This window comes from Aspergillus campestris (genome assembly GCF_002847485.1).
Source record: "Aspergillus campestris IBT 28561 chromosome Unknown P168scaffold_5, whole genome shotgun sequence".
Classification (NCBI taxonomy): domain Eukaryota; kingdom Fungi; phylum Ascomycota; class Eurotiomycetes; order Eurotiales; family Aspergillaceae; genus Aspergillus; species Aspergillus campestris.
The window spans coordinates 1,945,687-1,965,614 of record NW_020194340.1 but is presented as its reverse complement, the minus strand read 5'-3'; the positions used below and the strand labels follow the sequence as shown (position 1 = coordinate 1,965,614).

General features: G+C 49.6%; 5 protein-coding genes across 5 annotated transcripts; 3 read left to right on the top strand and 2 right to left on the bottom strand.

Moving 5' to 3' along the window:
- Positions 1–265: 265 nt before the first annotated feature.
- Positions 266–1,330, top strand: P168DRAFT_235235 (60S ribosomal protein eL19; the record flags this gene model as incomplete). The annotated part of the gene is made up of 4 exons (XM_024833450.1): positions 266–327; positions 483–752; positions 858–1,008; positions 1,190–1,330. Coding segments are annotated over 4 exons (624 nt in total), but the record flags the coding sequence as incomplete, so codon positions are not given.
- A 327-nt stretch (positions 1,331–1,657) lies between these two features.
- On the top strand, positions 1,658–2,067 carry P168DRAFT_290078 (uncharacterized protein). Its single transcript, XM_024837133.1, has one exon. It carries the CDS (start codon positions 1,714–1,716, stop codon positions 1,915–1,917), a length of 204 nt encoding a protein of 67 aa, XP_024693887.1. The 5' UTR covers positions 1,658–1,713; the 3' UTR covers positions 1,918–2,067.
- Positions 2,068–3,079: 1,012 nt separating this feature from the next.
- Positions 3,080–4,531, bottom strand: P168DRAFT_148619 (uncharacterized protein). The gene has a single exon (XM_024832782.1). It carries the CDS (start codon positions 4,377–4,379, stop codon positions 3,126–3,128), a length of 1,254 nt encoding a protein of 417 aa, XP_024693886.1. The 5' UTR covers positions 4,380–4,531; the 3' UTR covers positions 3,080–3,125.
- Positions 4,532–6,476: 1,945 nt separating this feature from the next.
- P168DRAFT_281613 (uncharacterized protein) lies at positions 6,477–8,447 on the top strand (the record flags this gene model as incomplete). Its single annotated transcript, XM_024835937.1, has 3 exons — positions 6,477–6,501; positions 6,746–8,139; positions 8,199–8,447. The coding sequence occupies 3 exons, from the start codon at positions 6,477–6,479 to the stop codon at positions 8,445–8,447; spliced, it is 1,668 nt and encodes a 555-aa protein (XP_024693885.1).
- Positions 8,448–8,867: 420 nt separating this feature from the next.
- P168DRAFT_281612 (uncharacterized protein) lies at positions 8,868–9,808 on the bottom strand (the record flags this gene model as incomplete). The annotated part of the gene is made up of 6 exons (XM_024835936.1): positions 8,868–8,891; positions 8,962–8,989; positions 9,043–9,119; positions 9,323–9,418; positions 9,585–9,646; positions 9,769–9,808. 6 exons carry the CDS (start codon positions 9,806–9,808, stop codon positions 8,868–8,870), a joined length of 327 nt encoding a protein of 108 aa, XP_024693884.1.
- Positions 9,809–19,928: the final 10,120 nt, after the last annotated feature.

The window sequence follows — 19,928 nt, the reverse complement described above, 5'->3', positions numbered from 1 at the left end:
AGACAGCGACGTGACTCGTTCTTCCTCGGCGATATGTAAAACAGTTCCAAGATTCAAGGGATACTAGAAGTTCAGAAGTAAGAAACAACCAGACAAAACAACAAGATCTATACACTCATGACATTGTTGTCATAGATGACAGTACTAAGTCTCCAGTCTTGGCATGGGGCACAAACCCTAGGGTGGAGCGACTCGCTTAGCCGGTCACAGTGGCTTAGCTAATCGAGCGGGCGTCGACTCAAACTCCTCACCCCAAGCCTTTCCATCCCGTCGACGAGTGCAACGAACATCATCCGCCAACGACCGTCGATACGCCGACATCAAGATGTGAGTTTCATCGCCGACCCCCCATCGATGTCCTCCCCGGAGGAGTTATGTTCTTTGGATGGAATTTGATCCCTCCCCACCCGGAATTTACCACGCGGGGGGGCCATCATGATCTTTTTTCTCGCTCAGATATACTGACGACTGTGCGTGTGCAGGGTCAACCTTCGCACCCAGAAGCGCCTGGCCGCCTCCGTGGCGGGCTGCGGCAAGCGCAAGATCTGGCTCGACCCCAATGAGATGAACGAGATCTCCAACGCCAACTCCCGTCAGACCATCCGCAAGCTCGTCAGCGATGGCCTCATCATCCGCAAGCCCGTGACCATGCACTCGCGCGCCAGTGCCCGTGAGCTCAACGCCGCCCGCCGCATCGGCCGTCACCGTGGTCTGGGTAAGCGTAAGGGTACCAAGGATGCCCGTATGCCCAGGTATGCATCACGACTCCTTCCAGCCGCCGAACAATCCTCCGAGTTGAAGGGATGTGGTGGAAATTTCTGCGGTGGATAGTTTGCTGATGGCTATGTCTCGTTTAGCCAGGTCCTCTGGATGCGCCGCATGCGTGTTCTCCGTCGTCTGCTCGTCCGCTACCGCGCCGCTGGCAAGATCGACAAGCACCTGTACCACGAGCTCTACCACCTGAGCAAGGGTAACACCTTCAAGCACAAGCGCGCTCTCGTCGAGCACGTAAGTTCGCCCGATATCCTTGGTTTATGCGTGCATGTCGTCCGTCGTTGGTCATGGAAGAGGTGGTCTTTTGTCTTCTGGTCTGGTCACAATGGTGACATGATACCATGCTCATGACTGAAGCGGGAAGCGACTTGAAGTGAATAATCTGGAATCGTTGACTGACGATATCCTCCTACAGATCCAAAAGGCCAAGGCTGAGCGCCACCGTGAGCGTGTCCTCAAGGAGGAGATGGACGCCAAGCGTGCCAAGAACAAGGCTCTCCGTGAGCGCCGACAGGAGCGTCTCGACGCCAAGCGTAACGCTCTGGTTGAGGAATAGATATCCCCTTTGATGACCTTTTCGGCGGTGCGGAGGTTGCAACTGGAGGAAATCGAACGATCGATCAGCCAACGGGAAATCTAAACCAGGTCGAACCAAACCTCTGTTTTTGTTTCATTTCCAAGTCTGACTCGGTGGCTTGATTTTCGTCCGGGACCAGCGATGGTTTGGTTTGGTTTTGTTCCTGTTCCTCTGGACACCCTAGATCCGACGGGCGCTCGGGAGGATGACGGAGGACCAGCTTCTTTCTCTTTTTATTTCCCCTGATACCGGAGGGGAAAGCGAGGAGGAAGGCGGCTATGAAGAAAGAAAACAAAAATAAAAGGAAAAAAAGAGAGAACCATTTATTAAAGCAAAACCAATGGCATGGCGCTTTGTGTGATATGAAACTTGATATCTTTTTCGTCTTCAACCTCTCCATCCTCTCTTATTCCTTATCTTATTCTTGCACAACCAGCAACCAACCAACCAACCAACGTTTACCGGATTTCCCTTTCTTCCCAGTTCAGCTCATCTCATCGTTCAAAAGGAATCAAGGGACAGGAAAGAAAGCAAAAATGTTTCGTGTCAGGTCCTTAATGTCGTAACGTTACTGAATATCAATCACATTACGGTTGGTTGGGGATTTATCTGTAATTTGAACAAGAACAATATCAATGTGGGTCTATATTTGTGCAGTAGTTTATTGCTACCAAGTATATCTCTGAGATTGAGATTCGATCGATATTATACATGACTTCATCCATATGGTTTGTTTCCTGTATGTCTCGATTATAGCTGCTTTCGCTCTTTTCGATCAAGAGATGTCCACCTATCGATCTATCTATCTATAGCTAATACCTCCAAAACGCCACTGCTAAACATGCGATATTGAATTGCATTGAATCCTATGCATCTATATACATATAGTATGTGTAAACCAATCAGTTCAGTAAAAGCATGAAGCCTATCTACGTAGATAGACCACGGTAGACAAGACTAGGTAGTTACCGATTCCTTCTTGTCCTTCTTTCCCAGAACAATCTTCAACCTACTTATTTGATCACTTATATTGTCACATTCTCGTTATTTTTTATTCTAGTTTTATCATAATTATTATTTAGTTTGTTGTTAGGGTACTATCTAGTAAATCATCAAATGTGTCCACAATATATAGAATAAACTAACGGACGGGTCCGGCCAAGGGACTAAATATATATACAGTATGCCACCCGCGTCGCCACAACATACATATGCAGATTCAACTCTAGTGAAGGGAAGGAAGGTAGTGTGATTAATAAAGGAATTGAGTATATGAAATTTTAACAACATTAGTAAAAAAGATAAAATCATTTATGGTGGGAATTGCTATGTCTTACTGTTCCTACCTCCTGTCCACCTATCTATCTGTTTGATCACATCACTGATGTTTCAAGGCATAGAGCATGATTTAGTTGCTTACGTTGTTTACAGAGTAATTGTTTACAGCATAGGCAACAATGGTAAGATAAGATAGAAGGGCTTGTTGATGGCATACCCCGAAAACTAAACATTTATAATACATTGACGCAGAGCGTCATGCTACAGGTAGATTGGAATGATATAACAGGGACATCCTATTCCCGCGTTCCCGCGCTCCCTCGCTCCCACCCTACCGCCCCATGCAGGTCCAATGCATGCTCTCATAGCTCATGGTCATGTCACATATCTCGTGGACAAGAGTAAACAAAATGTCCAGTCCCCTTGGAGTGTAATCATACAGCCAGTCCCGGGAGCACCCCCGAGCTGCGCCGGTGCATCACATTGGCGGGAACCTCTAAATCAAAAGGGTCGCTGCGGGTGCTGACGCGGGTGACGGGGCGGCGGTGGGAGTGGTGGTGGTGGTGGTGGTGGTGGTGGGGGCGTCGGTCATGCCGATGTGGTAGCTGAAGCGGCGGAGGCTGCTGCCTGCGCTGTGCGGCCCCGGGAGGATAATGGTGCTGCCGAGGCTGTTTGGGATCGAGGTTTCGCTGGCGCTGTGGGGGATTCCTGGTCGTTGGAGGCTCTCGAGCTGCGCTGGGTCCAGGTACGACGAGGCGGTGCGATGGGACGACCGATCCTTGCGCGCGGCGGGCATGATCGGGGACTGCAGCTGGTCGATGAACGGGTCGTGGAGGAGATCGGTCAGGCTGTTGAAACTCCCCCGCGTCGATTGCATCTCACCGGCGTCGGAGAAAGGATCGGAATGGCGGGAGGGGATGTGGGGTCGGGAGTTGACGTATCCTGGGCTCATCAGAGTGCCGAGGAAGTGGTGGTAGAGGGAGGGGGTGGAGGAATTGGGCATGAAGTGGGTGTATCCATGGCGTAAGCTGGTCGACGAGTCTGCCGACTCCCGGGGGTGGAGGAGGCGCTTTTCGCCGCTGCCATCTAACCACAGGCCTCGCGTTTTCCGACGTCGATAGCGATAGAGCAGGAGGCAGATCAGGAACACGAGAAGGACGAAGCCGACTCCGCCGAGAACACTCCCCAGAAGGGTCCGGAGTGAGTCTTGAACGGCGTCGTTGTCGTTGTTGGATGGGGTGGGCAGGCCCTGTGCCGAACCGCCATCGGAGGTGGCGGCCGGCGGACTGCCCGGTGCGCTCAAGGTAGCCGAATCGGTTGCTAGAGGCGGTCCAACGGCGGAGGTCACCGGGGGCGCGGTGATGGCTAGGAAGGTAGATGCTTGCGTTGTCTGGGACCCTCGGTCGTCCGATGAGGTCAGTTCATCGGTGGCCGTGTGACGCCCTTCCACGGGCTGGGAGAGATGGGTGGTGACCGGATCAACGCCCGATGGTGGGGGGGATGGCGTCTCTGTGGTCTCTGTGATCTCCGTGGTCTCTGGGTCCGATGGGACCGTTGCGTGCGACGTAGTGGAGGTCGAAGAGACGGATGATGATGATGATGATGATGAGTCCACGGAGGTCGTCGGATCCGGGAGAGCGATTGACGTGGTGGATAAGTTGGTGGACGAGGTGACTGCGGCGGACCTTCTGGGGACTTTTGTGCAGCGCAAGCCCTGGTGGAAGATAATGGACGGACTGGACTTCGACATGTCGCCCAGCCCGCAGGCTCCTAGGAGGCGGCGGTCGGTTTGGTCGATCCGGTGGCACGATCGATTTCAGGACAACAATGTTCCATCGAAAGTCCGTCCAGTGAGGGAGGGAGAAACCGCAGACGGGCACGAGTTGGATATTAAACACGGCTGAAGGACAAACTGTCACCGTCTGGATTGCAGTCCAAGTCCACCAGCGAGGTGGATTGTCAAAGAACCCGAAGAAATCTGGGAGTCCTGAACCCACGGGACCAACGGGTGACAGGGCTAGGGGAGAAAATTTCTTTTCTTATTGGATAGAGCGTCTACAGGGAGAAGGACCGGCCATGACAATGTGTGTCAGAAGCGTCCGTCCGTGGCGAAATAGCCTGTTTCAGGGTGGGATGGTGAGGCACGAGGCCGGTAGTCAGATCCTTTCGGATGTCGACAGGCAAACCAACAATTGATTCTTTTAACAAAGAGAGACAGATAGTATCGCCACAGGGAGAAGTGAAAGGAAAGAAAAGAAAGAAGGAAGAAGAGGACAGAAGACGGAGAAGAAGGGGATAGAGGGGGTGGGAGTCAACCGGAGGAAGTCCTTCAATCAGCTGGGAGGCGCCCATTGTCCGCCGTAGCGAACGAGGCACACATCGGAGTGGTTACATTTAGCCATGGTTCCTGGGAAAGGACCTCATGTGGGTTGAGGAACGAAGCAGGGGATAGGAACCGAGGGGACCTATAGGAAGAGACTGGTGAAACAGAAGGGGATCCTGTGCAGCGAAGGCCCTCTCGGCATTGGATATCCCGCACGGGGGTCAGAGCACCAACCACTGGAAGCGTAAGGGGGGAAAGTGGAGGGAGAGGAGTTCGTTTGACGATGGTTGGGGGAAAAACTTATATGATGATGCGGGGGGAACATGGACCAGGAGGGTGATGAATGTTTAGTTCGATGTATTGTCGATCTATGGGTTAAGCGAAGAGAATGAGGACGGAGTAGAGAAAGACTAAAGAGGAAAGGGAACTAGAGAGTATAGAGAGAGAGAGAGAGAGAGACTAAAGTAAGAGAGAGATGGGGAAGTCCGGGGAGACTAGCCGGATTGGGAGGGAGAGAGACGATCGCACGTGATTGGATATCATGTGACTAGATATCAGGTGATTATCGATCAGGTGGGATCAGGTGACTGTCAGGTGGTTGCAGTCATGTGACTATATCCGGTGATCTGTCAGGTGACACCGACATCGATGTCATGTGATATCACATGATCGGCGCCGTCACATCCACCCTCTCATTGGCCACCAGCAGAACACCGACAGCCTCCTGAATCCACGGTGGATCCGACCTTCATACCACTGAGGTCGGATGGATTGACCAGATCGTCATTGGTGCACGGGGTCCCAGCGAGGGACTTTTGGACCTTTGCGCGCCCATTGGAGTGGAGACCCTTACGTATGGTTGTAGTTGACATGCGAACGGGACTAGAGACAGGATCAGTCTTCAACCGTATATCGACTGGGGCTCATGGTATAGGTTGAATCGTGGTGAGTAGTGGTCCTAGGGGTATCTCTAACCAAACAAACTGTCAGCATCAAGATATAATGGGGATGGCCAGAGCAGCAAAGGACGAACAACCGCCAGACTAGTCGAGGGAGCTACGGTGCTAGTATCAAATGAACGCTGTCTAAGAACCCCTCATCTCTCTTTCTCTTTCTCTCTCTCTTTCTCTTTCTCTCTCTCTTTCTTTCTCTCTTTCTTTCTCTCACACACACACACACACACTCTCTCTCTCTCTCTCCTCCTATCTACCTTGTCCCCCCCTGATCCAATCTCTGGTTCGCCCCAGCTTGTTGGAACCAGATCCTGTTGGTTCAGGGTGTCCATTCGGGAATGCTCCAGCTTCCCCACCGCCACCAACCGTTCCTCTGGCTCTCGTGCGCTCTCTACCATACTTTTCTACCATCCCCAGCATCCATCTAGAATTGATTTACCCTTAAAAGCATCTCCTCATTATTATATACCTCTTCGTGTCATTAATTTCGTTCTGTTCTTTACCCTTCTTTTGCTGTTCCCAGTAGCCCCATCCCACGGTCTCTATTCTGTATCGTTAGCACCCTGACATCATGTTTGGCTGGAGTAGCGCAATGGGTAAGATCTCCCTCTGGCCCCTGTCTCTCAATTATCCTCTGAATAGCGATCGTATGAGCAATGATCATATGAGATCGTCCACCGTCGCGACTGTCGCATCCAGATGGTTGGGCACGTGCGGGTCATACGAACCCCACGCGCCGCTTCCCCTGACTCGGTCTTGACATCCAAACACCGGGAACTCCATTCCCTGCCACAGGCTCGCTTGAACGAAACCAACCTGACCGCTAGCTAACTTCAACAGGCGTCCCCCCGGTGGTCGCAGAACCTGACGCCGAACGCCAACCCCCAACCGCTCCCACCCCGCTGGACTTCCCCGCCCACCGTCCTTCCTACAATCCAGATCCCGATGCGGAGCTCCACGTCAAGGATATCTACCAAGCCCTAGCCTCCATCCGACGGCCCCAAGACATCACCCCCGAGCGCTTCCAGCCTTTCAACGTCTCGGTGGAGCCGGACGTCCCGACCGCCGACATCACCGGCCGCGTCGTATCACAACCCCCCTTGCCCTGGACCCCAGAGGCCGCTGACCCCGCCAGCCGCTGCCTCCCCGATGGATCCCCGATCCTCATGGACAACGGGAACCCCTACCCGCCCAAGGATAGATACGATGTGCTGGAAAAGGAGTTGATGTATGACAACGATGATGCCTTCCGCGAGGTGTCCCGGATGGAGCCGCGCGACAGTCGGGAACGGGTGCGCGTCACCCAGACCAGGAAGTTCTGGATTGGCCTGGAACACATGTCCCATTACTGGGATACCAGTCTGGATGAATACATCGAGCGCCCCGCCACGCCCAAGGACGACGTCGCGGATCCGATGCAGACGGAACCAGACGCCCCGCAGACGGCCATGGAGGTTGACGCGTCGTCGGCCGCCACCACCGTCAACAGCAACGGAGACGGGGGCCCCGCGCCCCAAGAAAACGGACCCAAGACCGTCAAGAAGTACAAGGGCCGTCGCACGGGGGCCGGACACGAGATGCCCGAGGAAATCCGTGACGAGACCGTGCGCGCGCTGACGGAGATGGCCGCCTGGCCATTCGGATGCCAAGTGGCGCTGCCCATGATGCCGCCCCGGTTAGCAACCAAAGCGCTGTTGTTTCCCGTCCGACAGACCTTTGGCGCCGCCCGATCGCCCAAGGACCGGCAGCTCGCCCGCAGCGGCGTCATGGAGGGACCGGTGTTTACCGCGCAGTGCCGTCCCGACACGGCGTTCCGCGGGCCGCAGGAGGCATACGGCACAGGCACCGCCGAAGTCTGCGATCTGTTCCGCGAGATTGGAGGCATGCTGCTGGCGGCGCAGGAACGCGGCCGCGAGGGCCTGACCGACGTGCGCCCCGGCGAGGGGCAGTGGTGGACGACGGTGCCCCGGTGGGGTGGTGCGGTCAACGATGCGGTGGGCGATAGCGCAAAGGCCCAGTGCAGCAGCAGCGAAGAGTCCAAGACGCCCGACCCGGGGAACGCGCGTAAACGCTCCAAGTTTGAACATCCTTTCGTGGCGACCGGTCGGAGCCGCACCGCCCGGAAGCTCAGCAACGCCGAGCGGTGGAAGGTGGTCCAGCCGGGTCCGAGTCTGTGGGATCGGCGGATGCGGTATATCCAGATTGGAAAGGAGCCGGAAAGTCCTTTCGACGATGTACCTCTCTCTTACCCACATCATCACCTTTGTAGACTCCCATGCTAACCGTAAACTAGATATACATGCTCTCATCCATCAACCACCACGTCGCCATCCTCCACCTCCGCGTCCACCGCCGCTACCTGGAAATCCTAACATCAGGCGAGAGCAACTTCCCGCCCGAGTCAGACACACCGGACCAGCCGTGGTACGCGCTGAAACTGCGCCGCACCAAGTGGCACGATCTGTTCAACGCGCAGGAGCGCGTCGAGGCACTGCACGGTATCTGGACCATTTTCCACCAGCTTTTGCGGCAGACGAATTGATCTCTCCATTTCCGTCTCACCGTGGATAGCGGGAGCCATACATCCCTTTGAAGAAACGTACATAGTATAGTATTACTCGGTTGGAAACATACATTGCATCTGCATCTTTCTATCTATCTTTCTTGCATCTGCGCTTTGGCGTGTTTTTCTACTTCTCCAACTTCTAGATAATAGAATGGACAGCAGCGAGTGAGCTAGATTGTTTCATGGTTTCAATCAACAAATTCAATAGAGTGGACGATGGTTGATGTTATGGTTACATAAAGATATTCATTCTGGTCTTATCAGCTGCACAGGTATATAACAATATCGTACAAGCCATAGCCTTGCTGTCCACTATACATTGCATTCCTTTTTTTTCCCGCCTGTGCTATGTTCTGGACCGAGATATATGTATCTCTATCTCTATCTTCCACATCCTCATTCCAAGATGGTCTTCCCTCCCTGGACTGTACAATGTAGGAGGTATATCAAGATAGCTCTGAACAGATCTCTCTCTCTCTCTCTCTCTCACCTCAACCATAACACAATGTATAGAACAGCTAGTTGACCACGCAGTCTATTCTCTCCTTTCCTGGCCCAATTCTTCTCTCACCTGCAGAGAAGTCCAGTCCAGTCCAGTCTAGTCCAGTTACTTCCCCGCAGGGTGGACATGACTGCTGTCGGTTCGATCTGTATGTTTATATACATATATTTTACGTATTGATATGCATACATATAGACTAGACATACAGCCATGCATGCGCAGTTGCATGCCTAACCGAACCTCCTCCGTCCTCGATGTGTAGATGAGATGTGAGGGGGTGGGTGGTCGATTGGATGTATCTATTGTTTTCTGTTCACTCTGTTGGGGACCGTGGGTGCCTACTACCTACCTGCCTGCCGAGGTGCAGGAGGTACAACGAATATTCACTCTTCACTCGGTAAGTCGGTAGAACAGTAGGTAGGTAGGTAGGTAGGACGGACGATAACTGTAAGCCCAATGCTACAGGATATTATTATTGATGCTGGAAGGTTGTTCTGGTCATTATTTCTGCTCCTGTTCCTGTGCCCATTCCTGTCGCTATACTGTCTTATTCCATTTACTCCTGCTCCTGATTGTGCTCCTCGACTACTCCGTACTCCGTGCCAGCACACCCGCAAGACGACAGGGGACGGACCTAAAAGAATACGTAGATTGGTCATAGTATCGAATATAGCTATAAAACCCATAAGTATCATCATAATGGCAACAAACGATAACAGTAATAACCATAATAAGAACGACACGCCCGGTAAAAACAATAACAATACAAGCAAAGACCACAAAGCGACCACTCACACGCCCGAACAAAAGTGAGGCTCCTGATCGTCGGATACATCACGTCACTCGCATGAAATTAGTCTCTTCTCTTCCCTTGGTTTATTCCTTGATTCTGGGAGTCCTTGCGTGCGTTCGGTATCATCTGTCTGTTCATTTCCCTCCATTGGGGGTGTCGGATATGTTCTCCGTGTGCTGTACTCTAGTCAAATATCATAGAATAAGTATGTATTATTTTGAACCTGGTTTATGTATTTTGTACTTGTCTATCTATAGAGTACCTAGACTATTCAACATATAATACCATGGAGGTATAAGCCTAGTATAATCGCAACAATACAGACCAGCAATAATCCCAAACCAAGCCCAGCCCAACCGTCTAGTTAAGAACACATGGCGCTGATCAGGGGAAGCAAAGGGAGTACCAACAATGGGGACGAGCACCGGAAGAGCAAAGCGTACTTTTGTTGCCAGTAGCACCCTCCTACCAAAACAGTAAACGGTTACCCTATAACTGGTTGGTTGGATGCGCTAACTAACGGCTCGCTTCAGGGTCGGTTCATATAGTTAGTATAGTATACGGAGTAGTATAGTACCTATATATATAGACAAAAAGGAGGTAAGATGTAAATCCCTCGGATCGCCTGGGAATGTCACCTGTCAGGCGGAATGGGCCAGAACCCTGTTTATTGCAAGCGTCATTTTGCTGAGGTAGAGGTACTTATTCATAGGTACTAGGTACCTAGTTAGGTTATTGGGTAGGAGGAGTAAATTAAAGAGCGCAGCTGTCGATTTAGTGCTTGGGGGCCGTTTTGGAGAACCCCTTTACCTACCGACAAACTATGAAAGTACGGATCATGGATGGCATCGCAGCCACTTTCTTTCGTTTTTATTATTTATATTTCTATATTTTTAGGCAAAAGTAATCTTCTAAACCTACCTACCTACCCACCCGACAATCATGTTAGAGAGTCTACCAGTACCACACCATAGGGAGAGTCGATTGTCCATGCCATCGGGCTGACGATCCGGGTGTTGGCGTGTTTGCCTGTCCTTTTGCCTGCTCTTCCATCCCCATCGGGCCCGGTGCATTCTGCTTGTCCTTTGGGACGACGATCCCAGTCTCCCGAGTTGACAGATCGTTTATTATATGATTATTATTACTATAATCTATATTTATTATCTACTTGGTTGTTTGGTCTGGACATGGGTCTGGTCGGGTTACATGAGGACAAAAGAGTCGTCTACTCCGTACTGTGGTACAAAGAACATATCAATCACAGATGAATATTAGGTCCACTAAGTAAACACTGCATATGACATAGTCATTGTCTATAAGATAACAGATCTCAAATATGTAGTCATCTCTCCAAGTATGGAATCCTCCGTACACATCAACCTCCACCCCCATATCTTATATTCTATACATCAGTACCTACATATGCACATGTAAGTACACATCAATCTCACTCCAGCAAGCTCCGGCTCCACCAGAGGGGAATACTCGGATACAGCGCCAGAGATACGCCCCAGGAGAAAGAGGGCCGGAGCGCGTTCCAGCCCGATGGAAATGTGACACATCCAGTGGCGTTTGAAGCCTTGTCGCGTGCAAAAAAACCACCTTTCTTCATTTCTGGTGACAGCTCCGCTGGGTCGGTGCTATTGCCTATTTCGTGCTTTGCCTGGTTACATGCGACCGTGTTTATTTTGGTGGGTGTACTTGTGTCTCTGGCTGGAGGTGTGTGTGGTGGGTGTCGACAGTATGCATGGATATGATGGAGACGGAGTACGGATACAGACGGAGTAATTATCCAGGATAGGTGAGGATATGTGTCTCGGTGGAGACAGAGGGTCCGTTCCCCCGCATCGTCTGCGGTCCGTCATTTTTTATTTTATTCCATTTTATTTTATGTTGTTTGGTGATGCTCGGACCGTGATGGCGCTGCTGGTGCCAGCTGAAGATGATATGATTCCACAACGTGTGCCACAAACAAACCGGACGAGGTACGTACACATTAGTTTTTGCTTTCCTGGTGGCTGGGAGGATTCGCGTCTTAAAACTTGAATTTTCATTTCCAAACTGTATCAGTCTTGGGAATGGCACCATCGTAATTCCTTGGACCCTATACTGAGAGACATAAGGTAGAGTCAATGGTGTTGTATTATGAGTGTGATCGGGCACCTCGGGGACCCAGCGTTAAGCATCCCCATCCGGTTAGGTAGATCGCATGCATTGCGATACTTGACCTCACTGTGCCTGGAAGTCTGTCTGTCTGTCTGTGGCGGTGGTTCGGACCCAATTGTGGGCGGCTGCAGGGAGGTGAAGATCCAAGACGGGAGTCTGTATCTATCCAGTTCCACTGGCATTCTTGGGATGGGATGCAGTCAGGGATAGGGGTACGGGGGTAGTGTCTCCTCACTGCGATGTTTCAGAGCATCCGCCAAGGGAGTCAAGGTTCAACAATTCTGCTCCAATGCTTGACTCAACCTGTAATGGTTGTGATTGCTCCAGAAAGATTTCTTAGGCTTGAACCATAATCCAATCATAATCCCATCGTACATAACATGGTCATAGTATGATAGTACTAATCAGATGCATCCAGAACCCTCACTGCGAGCCTCACTTCCTCCCCGCCAAAGCGGGAGATCGAGGTCTCCCCTCACCATTCCAGTCGATCGGGTCCGGATTAGGTTTGTATGAGCAAGGAGGAAGGCCCGAGCAGACCACATCTATCTTTGAGTGTGAAGATTTGGCTCTACACATCACACTGGCTACGAGGTATACGACGTATGATTGCCTCGTATCCAACTCTTCACAGCCTGTGTGGAAAGGCTGTTTTACATCTTCTCGTTGTTTTGACTTTCATTTGCGTGATTTATAAGGTATGAACTGGCCACGTGGTGTTGACTGACAATTATGTTGATATCCATACTCCATAGATGGACTTCAAAGGTGCTCTGTAGACAAGACCAGATCTCGCCCTGATAGAGGATCAGCGTCAATCGCGGGCTTCAGTCGCCGGGATCATTGTACAATATTGCCAATGGGCAATATTAATAGAGCCTCGCTCTTGAGACCAACCTAGACATTGTCTTCGATCGACAGACTGAGCGCGACACCGTCAAACCTGCGCCGCTGCTCTCAGCCGAGTGTGATGTCATTCAGTTGCCTTGCTGAAGATGTTTCTCATGGATCACCTGGTACTGATTTTGATTGCCTTGCTGTTACTGCAATATCCCTCAAGGATCTCCTATTCTCACTGCTCTTAGACCTCTAGTACCTTATAGAAGTACATATGCTCTACTCCCAGACAGATAGATAGAAACTCAGATACTCCGTACCTAAATACCTAGGTACCTAATGTTGGAGTAATAATCAGACTGTATCAACAACACGACTAGGTACCTACTATTAATCAAGCCAACCCCTGCAGCTCGCTTAACCCCAGCCAGTAGAATTACGATCCGCGCCGAACCATCTCCTCGGAGTCACACGACGGGATGTGCCGCTGTCATCATTCAGAAACATGGATTTTGTTCCATCGTCCTGGGCTTCATGTAGGTGTCTTTTTTGGGCACCAATCTAACCTAAAATAACAGGAGAGGAAGAAAAGGCAACAGAGAAAGAGAGACAGACAAAAGAACTTATTCACTAGTTTGAGTAGTCTGTTCTCCTACATGCCCAACTACTCCGTACCTACTCCGTAGGTAGCTTAGTCTATACTAGTCGTATACCGCGGTAAGAGCGATATTCATAGCCCCCAAGAGACCGGGCCACCCGCTCTTGGACCCCGGGTAATTCAAATTATAATTATCTATTTGGATTGCCCAGACATTCAAGCCATTCCAGCCCAATGGTCTAGACTTTCGTATTATGACGGGTGACTGCGCACGGAGGAAGATCAGGGAAACTAGGTAGGGAAACTAGGTAGGAGAGTCAAACTAAGTGTCGACAGCGGGAGACCGTGTGCCTGGCGCATGGATCCCGTGTGTGACTTGCGGTTTTAGGCGCTTTGCTGGTCGGCTATTTAATTACTTGCATTGTGTGGGCATAGTACGGAGACGGAGGCGGAGATGGAGATGGAGACGGAGATGGAGACGGATGGAGACGGAGACGGAGTAGGAGTACAGAATGCTGATGTACGATGTATGTATGTAGGTACGAGATAGTGTCTGTAGTTGAGGTATTTAGCTGGTTTGTCTTGTTTATTCTATTTTCCTGCCTATTCTGTACTCGATACTCTCATTCCGTTAGATCCCCATGAATAACTTGACAAACAAGACTAAGACGACAAGACCTGTTTGTCTTGATACTCAATGATGTATGCCTGCGCACGAGCCTGACACTCACGTAGAAGTTTCCTTTCATTTTCCAAAGCCAATATAAACCCACTGGTCGCACACGACCAGGATCGTGGAAAAGGAGAGGGCAGCCAAGTTACACGGGTGGCACCACCAACCCAGATGCGAAAAATCAACTACCGGGGCCCCTTGCTTCCGGACCTGCTGATATCTTCTGTCTGTGCTCTGTGCATAGGATGGAGGGTCTAGCCTGGAGGTACAGAGTACATACATGAACTACGCAGGTAGATAGTAGGTGTAGGTATGGGGTACTCGAGGGAACCTGGGGAATAAACGCCTCTATAGACTGGTCTCCACCTTGTAGTGGTACGACTGGGTCTGGTGTTTTTACCTGCGGTAGACTTGTCCTACCCTAGAAAACAAGGCATCCAGATGGGCTCTGCAAGAGATAAATAAGTACTAGGTACATAAGTAGATAAGTAAAAAAAGACAAACATGCCGCCAGCCGACGGGAGGGATCCAAGGGAACGGGATGGGATTAGGGGAAAGTTTGTTTCTGCGGATCGGGTCAGGGGAGAGCGGTTGACACCTTCTGACTTTTACACTAATCTATGAGAAGAGAGGAGGGGAGAGGGATTCACTACGTACCTATGGAGTGGACATTGGGACCGACTAGAAATGAGACTGGAACCAAACGTGTGAATCCATTGGCGGAGTAAACAGTTCAATCAGACCGTCGGGTCGTGACTGGACCATATCATAGGGCAGGGTTAAACGAAGTTTCAATTCCATCGGACGGACGGATTGATTTGGGCTGGGTTGGTTGGTTCGATGGGTCTGGGGCAAGGGAAGAATAATCAAATACGGAGTAGAATTTAAGAAACCAGGGCCCTACCTATGGGACTAGTAAGTACTGCCTATCCGTAGATGGTAAAGTGAGCCACCGACTCGACTCAGGAAGCTCCTCACGTCTTCATTTGGGCGGAACCGATGAACCCACCCACCCCTTTTTGCTTTGTCATGGTTTGTTTGTCTTTGGTGGGAATCGCCGAAACAGTACTCTGTATACTCTGTACAGTGTACGAGGGTGAGAGACTCAATTCCCTATCTCGTGACTACTTATTGAATTTATTGAGTTTCTTGAATTGGGTGAATACCATCAACTGGTGACGCTGAACGGTCATGTCAGGATGGACACACCCCACACACTAGGAGGTACTAAGTCGATATTTGGGCCCGTCATTTTACTCCCGTCCGTTTGATGTCATGTAAATCCCCCATAGCTAGGTAGTACAATACCTACTACCTACCTAGCGCACACGACGCGGGAAATATCCTCCCACTAAGGACCTTGACTCTACCGCCATTGCGGATCAATTACATCAACTATATTGCGATAGACCTCGCCGTTAGCCAGTCAGTCCGCTTTGGCGACTCGCGAGCGAGGGATGCAAAGTATCCAACTGACCTCCTCGCGTTATGATTATTTGATGCGGAGGCGGCGACCATGACAAATACTCAGATCCCGTACATAGTTACTGGGTTTGAGACGTCCACAGGTATGCTGGGCGTAATCAAGTGTATCTATCCCTGTATCGAATACCGACCTGGTTTCCAGGCACCTTGGATCTTACCCAGACCTGAGGCTCTAGCTCTAGCTCTAGCTCTGGCTAAGGTGACTGACAACATTAAAATAACCAACTACGGTTCTACGGTCTACCCCGTAATTCCTGCCCATGGTAAAAACAGCGGTTGTGCCTGAAGTAACCAGGGACAGCTGGCGCGTTGGCGTGGCGGTGGGTAGTGTGGGCTTGCGGGAGGGCTTATATAATTCTAAATCATATCTGTAATCCGTAAACTCTTGAATTACCAAAGTTACAATTCAATGTTTGATGTATCCTTGCCCACATGTAGGTACCTGCCTCAGTCTCAGTTCCAGTCTCGGTCTCCGTACTCCGGTCGGTGCGTACGTCGTACATACCAAGCATGTACGTATGTATGTAAGTCGGGTTCCTCAGCTTTGACAGGGACGGACGGGACAGGGACCCCTCCTTGTAATGATCTCATACCCTCTCCCTGTATGACCTGGGGAGTGGACGATGCGGTGTGTCGCAATGGGGTAGGGTCTGGCTTCTTCAGCGGTGTCTCCAACGGGTGATTTCATTCTCCAACTGGGTGGGCTCTCCAACTGGATACTGTCCCAGGTAGATAAAAAATAAAAACAAAAATATAAAATAAGATGGAATAAGATAAACTTAGATAAAGCTTCTGATCTTATACATCCCTTCTATCTGATCCTGGACTGTGGAATGTCTAGATTGCCTCCTTGAACTTTGTCCCTGAATTATGCAGTGACTCCGTAAGTCCGATCATTCTGGCAGATGAGAAGCAAATGGAGTACAGCCGCCGAGTCGTGACACGAACAACCCCATAGGTGGGTAACCGCCGTGATTCTCACCGTCTTCCGATCGCACTGGGCTGGTTGAGCAGGAGTTGCGTCTGCAATCTGTACCTCTTCTCCCAAAAATTATATTCACATCAATAATAATATTACCATCTAACTAATTAATTAATTCCCCTTGTTTTCGATGGAGTCGGGCTGGAGGCTGGGGAACGTCAGGGTCTCCATAACAAAATGGGTCATGGTCATGCATAACCATGGTTGTTGATATCGGGAGTTGATTGACATCCAATCAATCCAAAATGAGATAGATGGATGGATGTTTAGATCTCCGGCACATCGAGATGATGAGGAACATACATACCAGAGAAGAACCCCTTGCCAATAGGGTTTAACTGAATCAGAAGCTTGATGGGAGGTATTTATCTGTAAATCGTGAGGTCATCGCCCTTGATGAGCACTGATCGACTGTCTGATCCATTTCTGTTTCACAATGCTTCTCCTTTTTGATCTGATGATCTGATGATCAGATACTCCGTAGTTTGGTTTGATCTGTTCTCTGATTGAGTGGCTGGGTGGCTGGGAGAGAGATTATATTTCCTAGTGTCTTGTATCCACGTCCAATCCTACCTTAGGCTTAACATACCTAAGACGATAGCATCCTCCAAGGTCACGATTGATCCTGCTGTACTGCGTACTCTGTACACGTACAGGTCACTCCAATCTGCCGTACATTACCCCTCCTGATTTTGGGCACCGACCACACCCTGGCCAGCTCTCATGGGAGAAGGATCAAACGATCGGTAAGGGTCTGGAGGTACATCTCATCTTTATCAGGTACCTAGTACGGAGTATAGTTGCCATCTGATATAATCTCAACCGTTCTCCGATATTGTAAGTAATCTGGGGTATGAATGTCACCCGTTTCTTCCTTTCCCCATGGGTAAGTAGTAAGTAATAAGTAATAAATAATAAGTAATCAGCTGAATGGTCAAAGTGATTTGATATTTTTTTTACCTTTCATTGGTCTCCATGTGGCGCTCTGCAAATCATTGAACCGACAGAGCCAGTATCCGAGAGAGCTGATTGCGGGTCTCTTACACACACCTTCCCCACCCCCTGCCGACCGGTTAGGAAATTGAAGTCATTTATGATTTTTTCCCAAAGTTACCAAGTCAATACTTGGGTATAACTTGGGGAATCCGCTTGCTGGTTGGGTTTCTCAATTCATGATCCTCACGCCTAGTCCTGACCCAGCATCAGCTCCAGTCGGAGATCCACTTTTCTTTCTTCCTCTTTTCTCTCTTTTTTCTTTTCCTCCCCCTAGTTTCTGACGCTAAGGCCTGAACTCGGAGGAAGGGTTGAGGAAAAGCGACCAGTCGATTTTGTATTTTGTTTCTTTTTTTCTTTGTCTTTCTTTTCCCTTTCTGTTCTTTCTTTGTCGTGTTTTGACCTTCCTTTTGTTTTGGTGAATCCTGCAATCAAGATCCTGGCATAGCTTGCCAGTTGACTTCCTGGACCCAATCCCCGTCCCATGGAGGTGTACCATGGAAACAATCCGAGGATGCATCCGATGTACCGAGTATGTACGAAAGAGTGGATGGATGTGATTGAGAGAGGAAATTATGGATCAGAAATCCCAGGATGATAAGATGTAGGACATACTCCGTAGTTTGTTCCCCTGATCACCGCCGTCCATCCATCTTGCTGGCATGTTGCCCTTCAGAGGGTCACGCTATTACTTTGGATCAGATGACAGGAATAGGAATCCTCATTATTGTCGAGGATGAATATGGATTCTAGGGAAAGAACATAAATCAATAAAATAACCAAATAACAAAATAAATAGATAAAATAAAACAAGAATAAAGTATGATAATCGAAAATAAACAAATCAAATAAATAAACCAGTAAAATCAATAATAATATCGGGGTTCAGTCAAAAGAGGGGCAGCCAGACAGGCAGCTTTCCCATCAGTCAAATCAATCAATCAACAGTATCATCGATGATCTTCCTGCTCACCATCATTTCTCTCTCTCTCTCTTTCCTTTCTCCTCTTTCTTTCTTTCTCTCTTCTTATTCTCCTCTCTAGTTCCCTTCTATTCCACTATTCCACTATTCCATACCCCATCATCTTACCTAGTTGGATCGCCTTCCACTTCCCTTCCCCCCCACATGAACTGAATAGTGAATACTTTGACCACTCCGATCTGCTACCCACCTTCCCATTCCCAAGCTTCCCAAGTTCCAACCTCCAACTTCCCATCTATCTTCTTCCCCTACCAGAGTCCAGACGGGTCAAGGCGGGAGAGACCTTGAAAAAAAAAAAAAAAAAAAAAAAACAGGTGCCCTTTCGAGTTTAAGCTGACCGTTGAATCGGCCGGCTTTCCCCTCCTCCACTCTCCGTCATTCTTCTCCTTCTCTTTTCTTTCTGACCTTCTTTCTTTCTTTCTTTCTTTCTCCTCTCTCGTCTTTGTCTTCTTCTACCCTCCCGTCTTGTCTGGCGTCATTCTCGTAGGACAGCTTCTGGTTTAGGTTTACCTACTTACTTCTAACTTCTTACTTCTTACTGACATCCTCTCTCTTTTCTTTTTTCTTTCCCCTCCCCTCATCTCTCCCCTCCGTCGTGGATTGCAGTGATCGAATCTCGGGTCTCGATCATATCCGGAATTCCCCTTCGCCAATTCTTCCCTCCGTCATTCGATCGACATTGGGAGAGAATCTATCGTACTTAGTGACTGGACTGGCCGCGAACGACCCGACAGCTTGGCTTAGCTCTCTATCTCCCCGATTGATCGGAGAAGGAAGGCTGTGCCAAACAAACGCCCATCGTATTTTATCCTTGGGCCAACTCTCGGCGTACGTACTATTACTTCCTTTCATCTCGACGCTATTACCAGCCCCCTCTTCCTTCTCCTCCCCCCTGTTCTGGTGTTGTCTTGCTTGGGTTGCATTGGTACGGTTGACCTTGATCATCATCACCATCATCATTATTATTATTATCATTGCTACCAGTTTATTGCCGTTCTTATGGTTGATTGATTTGACTTGATTTCTTCTGCCTGGGGCGTGTGTTTGTTTTGTTTTGTTCTATTCGCATCTGGTCTTTTCTGGTTGATTCATGCTATTTTGCCTTTTTTTTTTTTCTTTTTATTCTCGGTATTTATTTTTTCGGTGTCATTTTCGGTCATCTATCAATGCCTGACAGTTGTTGGAGTCTTTGACTTTCATTTTCATTTTCTTTGATTCCTTTTTCCCTTTGACCCATGTCTTTGCTCATCTTACCTTGTTCAAGACAAGTCCACTCACTACCTCTGCCCACGGACCTGTAACGGCCACCGGTTGTGTCCCTACTACCTAGTACTTAGTACTGGTACTGGTACTTGGTACTTAGGGACCGGCTGTCGACAGTGACGGGCAGAGACAGAGAGAGACTGAGAGAGTCTGATCCTGGCTTGGATCTGCCAGAGGCACCGA

What these genes read in the sequence shown, in the direction of transcription:
- P168DRAFT_290078 (XM_024837133.1), top strand. Translation starts at nt 1,714, where the DNA reads ATGAAACTTGATATCTTTTTCGTCTTCAACCTCTCCATCCTCTCTTAT.
- P168DRAFT_148619 (XM_024832782.1), bottom strand. Translation starts at nt 4,379, where the DNA reads ATGTCGAAGTCCAGTCCGTCCATTATCTTCCACCAGGGCTTGCGCTGC.